Here is a 13,326-nt window from a genome sequence, read left to right on the forward strand (position 1 = left end):
AGACTGGACTATTGTAATTCTCTTTACTTAGGCCTCCAACTCTCCCTCATCCAACGCCTACAATTAGTCCAGAATGCCGCAGCACGCCTTTTAAGCGGCACTAGAAGACAGGATCATATCACTCCTATTCTAGCTAACCTCCATTGGCTTCCTGTCAAGTACCGTATTGTTTTTAAAATTCTTCTATACACTTTTAAAATCTTAAATAACTTGGCACCCAGTTATTTGATTGACCTTCTTAATTTATATATCCCTACAAGGGCACTCAGATCCTCTAATCAGGGGCTCCTAATGCAACCAATGTCTCGACTAAAGACGAAGGGGGATCGTGCCTTTGCTTTTGCTGCACCAAAACTGTGGAACAGCCTGCCGGTTGATGTCCGTGCGTCGGAAACTATTCAATCTTTCAAATCACGGTTAAAAACCCATTTGTTTAAGCTTGCCTTTCAAACTACTTAGCTTAATTTCTTCCCGGTTCATGCTTGTTGCAATAGTACCATCCTATAACTGTATTTTTTGTTGTTGATTGTTTTCTTTTGCTGTAAACCTGCAAGTATGGCTCGTCTGTGAAGCACTTTGTTGTACCTGTGACTTTTAAATGTGCTATAGAAATAAAATTGAAATTGAAATTGAAATTAAGGTATTTGTGTATGCACAGCTCTCTTAATATCCTGTAACAGCATTTGAGGTCTGGACTTTGACTGGGTCACTAAAACATCTTGATTTTTTCAGACATACTCTTGTAGGTTTGCTGCTGTGCATTGTCCAGCTATTATTGTACAAGATCCAGTTTCAGCCAAACTTTAGCTGTTGGACAGATGACCTCACATTTGACTCTAAAACACTTTGGTTTAACGGTGAGTTCATGGTGGAGTCGATACCTGCAAGGTACCCAACCGCCATACTAGACAGTGGTATGAGGCGTTTGTGATAACATGCTGTGTTTGGTTTTGGTTTGTTTGGCAAAAGCATCATGGCCAAACATGTTCATGCTGGTCGTGTTGGTTGAAAAGACAGTATTTAAGTAGTCTAGGTTTATTCAGATCCATCTTTGCAAGCCTAAAATGCTCATTTTAGAGAGAAGAGCGTTTCCCCTTTGTGACCTTTTCAAACCGGCCATACTTATTCAGTTGTTTTGTAAACATGCTGCACTGAATGAGGCATTTAGAGTCTCAGATGTGGCTCTTGGGTTACCTTTACCTTCTTTATTGCTATGGAAGCCGTATGAGTGTTGTTTGTTTTTTACAGTACTGCACAGAGTGCTGGCATAACATTTTCATATGACTATATTTAACTATTTTGGGGTTTCCTGTGTAATAGAACTTATTGCATACAGCCTTTATAATGAAAAAGTATCAGTAAATCAGTAAATGGGAATTGTGAAATCTTGCTCTGTTATTACATGGAAACAGACTGAAACTGGGTGCATTTTTTGGATATACACATTCACACTTTACTGTTTTCTGTGGTCATCAGGCAATATAGGCAAAAGAAGAGCTGCAAGGCCCTCATTTGTTGCTATTGTTACTGCAATAAAAATATTAATTAACACAATAGCAATCAATTTTTTGACATTAAAACTTGCATAAAATTTATAAAAGGGGTATATTACCAGGGTGGTTGCACATCCCACTAGTAGCTAAACACTCCCTCTTGTGGCTCGAATTGTGTATTGTTTTACAGTATTACTGTAAACATGTTTCTTGACACTGAAAGGTAAAGATATGAGTAGCAGAGGCCAGCAGAGGAACTGAAATGTGTGTCATGGAAACCATGCCCTGTTTCTTTATCTTGCATCTTATACACTTGAGCAGACAACACTCCACCACACCTACATTTAACACCAATCACCCAGACACACAATACAAAACAGTGCAGACGTTTCTTTTTTCCATCGCATTGTTGATTTGATACCAAAGGTCATTTGCATTTTTTAAAAAAAGATCACAGGCACAAATTTTGCAAATCATTGACCGCATCTACACATTCTGAAGTACAACGAGCTCTACTGATAACTAACCTAAAGTCCTTCTTGACCAATAACTTTGAGGACCATACATTTGTGAGTTTTAATAGATGAAATACAGTTATCAGTTGTGCTCACTGACTAATTGCAGGACTGGGGCGGAGTAACTACTGCAAGTGAAGTTTAATCAGAAGATTATTTTTGCACTCTGTAGGTAGATCATCTGCCTGAGAATCAAGGGAGAAATATAAGAGAGCAGATAAAAAAGCAAACTGCTGTCTGTTTCCAGTAAACTGAATGTAACCCCCAAGGGGAGGTCCTGGTCTTCACTGTTAGAGAGAGAGAGAAATTAGAGCAGAGCAAAAGAGAGAGAGAAACTTTCCAAACCAAAATGAGTGAGTGAGAGTGACACACTGACAAGCACTCAGTTTTCAATGAGGAAATTGAAGACATTTTGCATCTGGAGTACTTCTGAAGACACGAGCCAAAGACAAGCTAAAGGTATTTATCTGCTGAATGAAAATATGACGTTATAGAGCAGTGACAGGGACTGAGAATTTCTAGATATTGTGAGGTAGTGGTGAACATAATAGTGTAAGTATTATTTTATTTAAATAATGTTGTACAATGTTGGTAAAACACATCACAAATTAAACAAAACATAACGCATAACGTGGATGATAAAATATGTGCGGTAGAAAATTGGCAAAAGTATCAAGACTAATTATTATTATTAATTTTCATTCCAATTATCACTTTCTTTCGGGTGAAATCCATAAGTCAACGGTTTGTGTAAAGCCTCCCTAAAGTCATGCATTTCTTCACATGACATTTTGTTATTACAAACCACTGAATATTAAAGCACTGCTCTTGCTGTTTTAGGTGTAATTTTCCATTTTAAGACGTAATTAAACCATCGATATTCATAATACGGTACTTACGCTTACAGTATAAAACACACACAGTCCAAATCTGCTACATCATTATTTTATCAGTGTTGTGTATTTGCATGTGCAGTCATTATCTTTAGCTTCTGTAATACACATTACATCAACTATATTTGACTTTGTGATCTAAAAAACACTTTTAACTTTTAACATTAACACCTCATACAACTTGCTTCAGATAAACAACAGTTCTTGTTTAACACCATCACTTAGTTTGGTGACATTTCTACACCAGTGTGTTTTTAGCTATTTTTAGCCGTTTTCTTTTCCTCTATTTTTAACTGGAACATGACAATGAAGCCCCACCGTAAACTGTACATGCTAATGCAATGGTAAAGAGCTGTAAACACATTTTCACTTCCTCTTTTGAGAGCCAGTTTTAGTTTTTTTGTTTTCTTGTTTCAATTTTATTATTTTTCTTGGGTCACCTGTTACCAAGCGATACACCTAAAGAGACGCTCACTAAATACATTTTAGCAATTTTGAGTCATTAGATGTCATTTTCCAGCACCGGGCATGAAGTCAAAGAGCAGGCCCTGCAGTGGGAGGAGTGGAGACTAAAAACAGCAGCAGTAAAGCTCATCTGTTTGATCAGGTAACAGCAAAGTAATAAGCACATTGTAGCTATGTGAGTCTCTTTCCAGAAACTTATTGGATCATTGTTTACTGATACTACACTAAACAGTGCATTCTGTAATTAGATATGTGATTTTAGTAAATGTTAGCGTCATGTAACGTAGCTAAAAGAGGTTTCCACCAAACACGCAGGATGGGCTGCACTTGCAGTGGCGAGAAACAAGAAAAAGAAGAAGGATTCCGCAAAGGAAAACACAAATCACACGCCTCCCCGTCATCAAACCATATAGTAAGTAAAACACTAAAAAGATTTACTCGGATGTGAAACTAATTTTACTCTAATTACCTCAAAAGGTTTACTTGACACACTGGACATAATCAAAGTCTTCTTTTTTTCCTCCCAATTCTTTCAAGGGACGAAGTGGAAACGCCTATACAAATAATGGTAATCACAAACTTCCTTGCATATATCAACCATCATAGTGGAAAGTGACAGGCCTGCATTCACGGACCCAACTGCTGCTGCGTTAAGAGACATTAGTGGCAGTAATAAGAGCTACAGTTTTGTGATCAAAATCTTGGTTGAATTTCCTCTGTTCTCTTCTGGGGAATAGATGAGATTGCAAACACATGAAAGTAATGTTAATGTCACAGATGTAAAATAACACAGCGGTTGCTCGGAGAATGAAAACAATATCGCCACAAATTGCGCATGTTAGAACACAGGATCACGTCAGGTAAAAATTAGATTAAAAATACACTTTTAAAGAAACTCTGTGCTCTTCTTTCCTTTAGATGACACTATATTTATTGCACAACACGACTTCAAAGCGACCAACGACAGTGATCTGCCTTTCAGAAAGGGAGACAAACTTAAAGTATTGCAAGAGTAAGTCTCGTTCTATGGTTCCCACAGTAGTGAAAGTGACAATAAAGAAAGCGCACAGAGAAATAAAATGAATTCGGCATGTTTGTCTGGTGTACAGAACCGGAGAATGGTGGCTGGCCCGACTGCTGACGACTGGACAAGAAGGCTTGATACCATCGAATTATGTAGCCAGAGCAGATACACTGGAAGTGGAAAAGTAAGCTTGAAATATTATGAAATGAAATGTAGCACACATCTATTGATTGATTAATGCTGTTATACGGGGTTTTTGTATTATTATATTCAGGAAGAGTGACTTCTGTGGTTTTGTGGTGCTCTCTCTTGCAGATGGTTTTTCAAGGATTTGGGCAGAAGAGAAACCGAGAGGCTACTTTTAGCACCCGGAAATAAACCAGGGTCCTTTCTAATTCGAGAGAGTGAGACCTGTAAAGGTGACCACCATCAGTATCTTTCCGAGATCATGCCACAACTCACATTTTTAGCAGCTACCTCTATTTATTTTCATTGTGGTCAATAAACCCAAATGTCCTTTTTTCCCCTCTCAGGGTCATTCTCGCTGTCAGTCAAAGATTATGAAGGAGAAAGAGGAGATGTAGTAAAACATTACAAAATCCGTTGTTTGGACAAAGGTGGCTACTACATCTCCCCTTCCAACACGTTCCCGACCCTACAGGAATTGGTTCAATACTATACCCGTAAGTAACAACTACAAATACAACATCTCCACCCTCAAAAAGTTTGTATTTTCAGAGATGTATAATTTAAGAAACCATATCTATGCACAGGATTTTCTGTTTCCATGTTTCCAATTCAGCATTTATAATTGTAAAACCTGCATCTTGCATTAATTGGACTCATATTAAGCTTGCTGCTTTGAATTCTAAAACATCTGCAGTGACTTTGAATTAAAGGGGGAAGTTCGACCCTTGTGATGTGTTGTGCATTTCCTGAGTGAGAGGAGTGATAGTCTTTCCACTCCTGCGACTAAACCACAAGATAAGCAGGCCAGATCTTGAGAAAGGTTGTCTCAAAGATCAACTTATGAAAAAGAAATGCACGAACAAACATGCTTTTAGAATTATCTAATGAAAGATGAGATGTATAGTTTCTGTAACTATATTTATCACTTGTGCAAAGAAAGATGGAAAAGATTTTTGTTTGTTATATCTGAATGTATCGTATTTGGGTGCAGACACGGCAGATGGGTTATGTCAGCGACTGTATGCTCCCTGTAAGCCTATGGCCCCTCAGCAGCCATGGGCCCATGATGAATGGGAGATTCCTCGAGAGACAGTGAAAATGGTGAAGAAATTGGGGGCCGGACAGTTTGGGGAAGTGTGGATGGGTAAGGGAAAGCCACCGATCAAACTGTTTGAAGACACCTAATAAACCAAGACGGCAAAGTCAATAAAGCATTCTGTTTGAATTATTTGGCAGGTTACTACAAGAACACCCAGAAGGTTGCTATTAAGACCTTAAAGGAGGGGACAATGGCGCCTGAGGCCTTCCTTCAGGAGGCCAACCTGATGAAGCAGTTGAGGCATGACCGACTGGTACGACTTCATGCTGTTGTCACTAAGGAGCCCATTCTTATTGTCACCGAATTTATGATCAATGGTAAGTGAAACAAAGAAGAGTTTTAAGAGTTGCTAATAATTAAATATTAACTACAATATATATATATATAATGTAGTACAAATTGGACTTTCACCAATAAATTAAAACAGAAGTAATCTGGTACTGATTTTCATGATTGTTTTTTAAAACAATTTACTTGAAAATATTAAAGAACATAGTCGCAGTGGCATTAAGGGCTGTCTTGATTGTCCGAACAACACAAGTGTTTCCAATAAACAAAAATATCTTTTTGGAAGCAGTTCGAAACTGTGGGCAAAGAGCGATTTTTTGGTTAGTCTTAATTCTATAGGCCAACCAAATATAAGATTTTTAAGATTGATACAAACACCAACATTTGGTGATTTGTAAATCTGATATTCCAACATATCAGCCAATATTGTTTTTCTTCCAGAGACACGAAATACAAACAGATTTGCGTAACACTTGTTATTTATTTAATCATTTACACTCTTCACTCTGATTGGATCAGCTTATTGTTGTTTTTTGTCAACAGGGAAGTTGCAGAGTGCTCTCTGCTGAAGGGTGTTTTCTCCCCTCTCTTCTTTACATTTTAAATTTTCAGTCGTCATTACAAATTCCAGTACTGATAAACTGGCAACTAACTTGTATCATTCAATAAAACAGTAATACCTGACATTTCCCAATTAGTACTAAACCAAAAAGAGTGTTGATAACATACAAAATTTAGCAAAAATGCAAACCTTCTAACGATGCAGCTGGTGGTGTACCACAGCGCCACAGCGCCTGGAAGGTGGGAGGCGCCCAGTTGATATCGCTGATAAAATAAACCATAGCACAAGTTACAGATGTTTGTCACCCAAGGCCTAACTTTACTCATGCAGAAAGCATTTAACTTATGAACTGAATTTTACCCAATTGCAACTGATTAAAAGTTGGTTCCTTTTCTGAAGCGTATCACTGGTGGGAAACATGCTTTGAAACATATTACTTGTTCTTCCTGACTTTGCTTTTATCATTTGCGGAAATGTGTGCGAACCTGTTGACGTCAACTATGCAACCATTTTTTGGCAAATGTTATAGAGAAGTTCACAGTCATAGCCGCTACGGTAACAACAAGGTGGGGGCGTAAAAAAACATCTGCGCCAGGGCCGATCGCAGAGTTGTTACGCCAAAATATATATAAAAATATATACACGTGGACATTAAGATAACATAAGATGACATGAGATATATGTTACACTTTTTCTTTTTTATATTCATCCCAAAGTTGAGGAATATAATGTATTATCTAAACACATTAACAACAATATTTGTGACTCTTTTAATATTCGTCTTTTGCAACTGTTTGATTATATGGCTATTGCTTAAGGCCTTAATGTTCGGTGTATTGGTGTGCTAAATGAGATTCTGTAGTAAAGGCAAGCTAATTTAAATATCACACCTACTGACTTCACCAGGAAATGAATATTAAAATCTTTGGTTTGGGTTTTGATTAGACTGGTGCTTGTTGTACTGACTCACTTTAGACTGAACAGACGGCTCTTATTATGGCTAACGGCTAGACAACTCTGCCGTATCCTCATTTTTCAAAATGTGCACCAATCCAAAAGCCCCCAACAACAACTGGAACATTACAGAGCTTTTCTGTTAGGAGATATGTAGGTAGAAGTTTCAATTAAACCACAGTAGTTTCAGATAATATGTGCTTCTCTTTTTTTATTTGCAGGATGTCTTCTAGACTTTCTAAAAACAGACGAAGGGAAAAAGCTAAAGCTAAATAAGCTGATCGACATGTCAGCACAGGTAGGAAACTTCTAATAAAGAAATTCAGTTACATGATTTCAGTTAACTATCGTGTGTGCATGACATTTTCAGCGATAACAGTCACTGATACTGTAATCTTGTAAATGCCAAAACATTTCTTTTTGCTCTGAGTGTTTCCATAATTCTTTCATTTGTGTCTCTTCTGCTGCTTCTGACTGTGATAGTCAGCGTGACTTTAATCTTTAATTAAAAGATGAGTGTATGCTTTGTTAAAAAACAAATACACTAGCCATCTGGCTGACCTCAATGTCTATTTTTACATTCTTGCTGCTCTACAGTAACATTTTGAAAGTACCATATACTATGCGCTTTGGCATCACACACACGGAAACTGTCAGCAGATGCTATGTGGTTTCTGTGGTGGTGCTTTTGCTTGTCTGATTTGAAAGCCTCACCCTACGTCAATTATTAACATCCGGACAGGAAATCATGCTATTTTTCCATCCACAGTGAGCTCCCCCAGAACTCTTTTGGCCCTCCAAAAAACTTTTGACTTCCTGAGAGTTGGCACATCCTGTTAAACCCACTCTACTGTCATTTTTTTTTACAATGTGAACATAAGTATTAACACATACAGCTCGCTGTAGAGGCCTCATTGCATGTGCTCGGCTTTTATAAGACATTCAGATTCCTATCAAACTGATGTGCTGTTGTCTTGTGTGTTTTTACGATGGAAAACCAACATTTCTTGAATTGACATTTGATCTAACAAATCTGCTATTTCTTTGGATATACCAGATAGCTGAAGGCATGGCGTACATTGAGAAGAAGAACTACATCCACCGTGATCTGCGTGCAGCTAACATACTGGTCAGCGAGACGCTGCATTGCAAGATAGCAGACTTTGGCCTGGCCAGAATCATCGAGTCAGAATACACGGCTCAAGAAGGTGCAGTAGTTTTGACGTAAACGCGCCTCCGGTGCCACAAACAGGATTTTAGAAACACTCGCGTCACAAAGAAACGCTGACGTCTTGTCTGAAGACACATTTCCATCTCCTTTAGAAATTTATGACCCAAGTTTTCCTTCTTCTATTAGTAATATAGGTTGTTTTTATATAATGTATTTTTCTGTAGTTTTCAACATTAAGGATGACAATCAATAGTGTCTGATAAATGTCTCAAGAGGGCCTTTAGTTAATATACAGCAGAATATAGAATTCAATTCTTAACTTTAAACCAAAGTGCTCAATAATTAACAGATAATTAAATCATATTAAGTAGTGGAAACTTTAAAAAAAAATGTCTACACAGAAATTTTGACCTTTTTTGTTTAAGATACTGATTTTCTTTTTTAATAACTTGATTTGTTTCACAGATTAAGAAACCATCACTTAAAATTGGTAATTTCACATTACTTATTTCTATTGCGTCCTTCTCCTAGCCTGCACTTGTGCATTAATACTGTAGCGTTCGTTTCATTGTGTCGGGCAAGTTCTGGATTTGCAGCAGCATGCATGCTCTATTGCAATGAGTTGGTTGGTATGTGCTGATTTTTGGTGGGCAGGTTTCCGTAGCTTATAGTTGCTGAGATTTTGTTATATTTACTTTTGTTTCAAAAAAAGCAAAGCAGTAAAACCATGTTTGAACTGAGTTACGGGGTTTGTGACTATGACTGCGGTGGTACACACAGGAGTGCACGCAGCACGATGCGTCGTTTATTATAAGGAAGATTTTTGAAATTGTTTCAAAGCACTCTTGTTGATGCTCGTCGGGAGCGATATACTGCTTGGTGTGTGCGCGTGTGAGGGCGAATGTGTAAAATAGAAAAAATGTGATTTCATTTAATCATCTGAGCTTAACTTTAATTGAAAAAGGCACATATAGCACATATAGCATTCAATCACCACTTCACATGTAAGCGCAGCTGCCGAAATCCTTTTTTGAGCTGAAGGTCATTTCCTCTGTTAGCAGAAACTCACCCTCCTCCCCTACCAAAATTAGTAAAGAGTGATTGCTTCAATTATTTTTAAAACAGCATATTGTGTTTTTAAAGTATGTTATAAAAGTGTGAGTACAATGCCCATAATTTTCAATCAGGTGTATACAAGTGTATATTCTAATATCAATATATATTTGGAATTGTATTTACATTTTGTCTAACTCTGTGAATTAAAAACATATAAATCTGTCACAGTGATTGAAAATCTTGTAAAAAAAACAAGAAAATAGAACCCACAGATTTATCAGAGCGACAGAATGATCTGTAAATTCTCTAATGGAAAGCTTTCTCATTATTTCAGAGTATTTCCTGCCCATTAATCATCCCACATTAAAAGGAAAATAAACATTTACACAAATGCGAACACACCTACATATCCTTCACAGTGAACAACAAGTAACACAACTTCCTTCCATTTTTTTCCTTTTACTTTTGTCTAATAATCAGGTGCTAAGTTTCCCATTAAATGGACGGCTCCAGAGGCCATCAACTTTGGGACGTTCAGCATCAAATCGGATGTCTGGTCCTTTGGGATCCTCCTGACAGAAATAGTCACCTACGGAAGAATACCATACCCAGGTATGGGTTATTTGAAATAACTTCATATTCACAGAAAACAGCTCAAATATTGCTTTGCTATCTTATGAAAAAAAAAAGTTACAAAGTATCTGTCAAAGTGCATGCTTTTTTTCTCTCTTCATCAGGTATGACGAACCCAGAGGTGATCAGGAGTCTAGACAGGTCATACAGGATGCCATGTCCAGACGGCTGTCCAGAGGAACTGTATGATATCATGATGGTGTGCTGGAAGCAGAAGCCTGACGACCGACCGACTTTTGAATATCTTCAGAACACTCTCAACGACTTTTTTATTGCCACGGAAGGACAATATGAGATGCAGCCGTGATGACAGAAAAAGAGAATGTTTTTCGTTGTGGACAATGAAATCTCTTAAAAAACCATGACTTGAATGGATAAAGGACCACATAGCTTTTTGATGATACTTTTTCTTTTAAATAGAGTGATGGATACGTTTTTCACACCTGCCTTCTAAGTGAATGTTAAAGATATTCATGGCTTCTTCTGTCTGTAGCGGATATCAGTCAGATATGCAACGCGGCTTCATGTCAGCGCCTTTTCTCGATGGAGCATAAGGTTGCATTCTTAGAACTGATGTATGATGCGTATTAGGACGATGGATATACAAATACAGTTCACTCATGTTGTAAAGCAACATCTGGACCCAGAGAAGTCAGCACAGGTAAAGTTGCAGATTAAACATTTGCATGGTACAGAAACTAGAACCCTGAGATTACATGCACAATACTTTGCACTTTTTTTTATTTTTCTAAAAAAAATAAGTAATTCAGCAGATTTTTTTTAAGTGCTTAGCAAAGAGACGTTATTCTTGCATTTATGTCTTTTGTAAATAAGAACTTGCAGTTCTTGTATTTAAATCAAAAATTTGAAATTACAATGCTGTAAAAGCATTTCTCATGTAGGGCTTTAGTGGTGACTATCACTTTTTACAGTTTGGTGTTTGAGACAACGAGGATGTGTCTCAGTTCACCGATCATTAGAGAAAATAGCAGCGTTTGTGTTTAGTTTTGTTTTTTAAAAAAGACGTTTGACATCTTAAGTGTGAAAGTAAAGCTAACACTCTGGATGAAACAAAAATAAAAATAACTTTAAAGTACATCACCTCCCTCGTGAAAACAAATGGCAGCAATGTGTAGACTGAGTTACTAACTCTAGTTTCGATCATGTTAAAATGATGAAAGGGGTGACTGACCCGAACATACCCCCCATTTTGAACGGCAACCCATAGGAAGCCTTTAAAAGCAGCTAACTACTAAATTACAGCAGTCTTCAACTGAGCCTTCCCAGGGGGAGCACAGACAGTTAGTGATAAGAGACTGGAATGGCTGTGTTAGCCAAGGGGTGAAACTCTGCCATTTCCTGAATGGACAGGAAACAGGAAGTGTGCGTCAGCATTCCTAAAATGCCACAAAGCTAGAACAGTCTCGCATACCAAGTTAGTAGTTGTCTTCACATTTTTCCTCCTGAAATACATCCGTTTGAAATTTACTTTTTGTTGTTATTGCTGATTGAGCGCCTCTGAATTTTGAGGGAGAGGGAAATTGTCATTTAACATAATAGTGATGGTAAATAAAAACCAAAACAACTTCAAGTATTATTAAAATATATAAAACATTATTATTAATCTTATTCAATAAGAGCACATGAGAATAAACATGCATTATATCTAAAAATGTCTGCCATGTCTGTTTAAAAAAAATATGGCAGGTGATTTTATGTTGACATTTGTAATATAAAACTGAATATGTTTTAAAATAGCCTGTAAAGCCAGTTGAAATGTTTTTAATATGCCTGACCACTGGACTTTTTCCTTATAAATACAAATTAATCTTTAACCTCGCAGAAGACCCAAAGACGTTTCAACATTTTTAATCTCTCATATGATCCATGAATTCTGTCCCATGCATACTAATATCAGATATGGCAGGTGCTATGTCAGCATCAGCGACAGTGTATCAGTGTTTTAGATTTTCTTGCTGTTGTTTTTTTTAATGATTGCAAGCATGAATGTGTTAATAGTAGTTTAATTTCAGTTCATACTGGTTAATACCAGCAGTGTCTTGGAAATCAATTATATAGATTATTTATTCTCTGTAATTAGATTACTCTTTTCACCTTGTGGACAATGCAAATCAAATATGAAAATGCAAATACATGTGTATTTTTAAAAAATTAAAGTGGGAAGTGAAAAACTGAAAGGCCACAGGGCACAGTGCCGCAGTTCTTTTATACTCCTATCATCCTGCAGATGTCAGTGTTACACAGTATAGCATTCTGTAATGTATCTACAGTATAATGCATGATAGCTTTGAAAATTCTGGAAATTTTTCATAGAGGTATTTGAGAATAGTCCTGGTGAACTCACCGGAAACAGTAGTGTATATCAAAGTACTTAATAACAAAATGTCAACACTGAGTCTTAAGTTGCATTTAAAGTAAAAAGGGTTTATTTGCATACTGCTAGTTTCTCCCAACTTCCCCTAAACTGTTTTCATAAAATAAAAAGAAGGCAACATGCCGCTCTGCCTATGGCCAAAAAATAATATACTCACAAATGCTGTATGTTCTCCACCTTGTTCACAGCTGTGCTCACAAATTCTTCATAAATCACATATCAGTCTGAGCAATTACACAGAAATCCACACAGCTAACCATTCTGTCACGCACTGATCCTATCACAGTCATCTGTATGTATTTAGTCTCTGTCGCTCTAATTGGCTTTCTTTGCATCTGAAGGCCGTGTTGAAAGACATTTACACGGCAACACACACACACACACACACACATTTATTTAGGCTGTTTTTTATGTTAATTTCGCTCTTTACCGTGAATGAATTATCTATTCAACATCCAAATAAACTCATCAACTGAGGATGAGCGTATTAAGTTATGAGGCAAAGCCAAACATCGACACAGCAGTCTGTCAGCCAATCAACTGAAAGGATCGCCATTAAGAAAATCTCACACTGGAGAATGATTGATAA

General features: G+C 37.2%; 1 protein-coding gene across 1 annotated transcript; it reads left to right on the forward strand.

Annotated features, from left to right (window-relative positions):
• Window positions 1-2,331: 2,331 nt before the first annotated feature.
• Window positions 2,332-12,752, forward strand: blk (BLK proto-oncogene, Src family tyrosine kinase). Its single transcript, XM_085381779.1, has 14 exons — window positions 2,332-2,467; window positions 3,422-3,508; window positions 3,682-3,778; window positions 3,904-3,934; window positions 4,285-4,378; window positions 4,476-4,574; window positions 4,706-4,809; window positions 4,924-5,073; window positions 5,571-5,723; window positions 5,816-5,995; window positions 7,704-7,780; window positions 8,540-8,690; window positions 10,190-10,321; window positions 10,447-12,752. The coding sequence occupies exons 3-14, from the start codon at window positions 3,683-3,685 to the stop codon at window positions 10,647-10,649; spliced, it is 1,470 nt and encodes a 489-aa protein (XP_085237905.1). The 5' UTR covers window positions 2,332-2,467; window positions 3,422-3,508; window position 3,682; the 3' UTR covers window positions 10,650-12,752.
• Window positions 12,753-13,326: the final 574 nt, after the last annotated feature.

Source organism: Rhamphochromis longiceps, linkage group LG15 (assembly GCF_057381845.1).
Source record: "Rhamphochromis longiceps isolate RC_006_pf linkage group LG15, R_longiceps_female_GT1.1, whole genome shotgun sequence".
NCBI lineage: Eukaryota > Metazoa > Chordata > Actinopteri > Cichliformes > Cichlidae > Rhamphochromis > Rhamphochromis longiceps.

Coding starts and splice junctions, on each gene's coding strand:
- blk (XM_085381779.1), top strand. CDS start 3,683: ATGGGCTGCACTTGCAGTGGCGAGAAACAAGAAAAAGAAGAAGGATTC. Junction 4,379..4,475: donor AAACTTAAAGTATTGCAAGA/GTAAGTCTCGTT, acceptor TCTGGTGTACAG/AACCGGAGAATGGTGGCTGG. Junction 4,810..4,923: donor AGAGAGTGAGACCTGTAAAG/GTGACCACCATC, acceptor TTCCCCTCTCAG/GGTCATTCTCGCTGTCAGTC.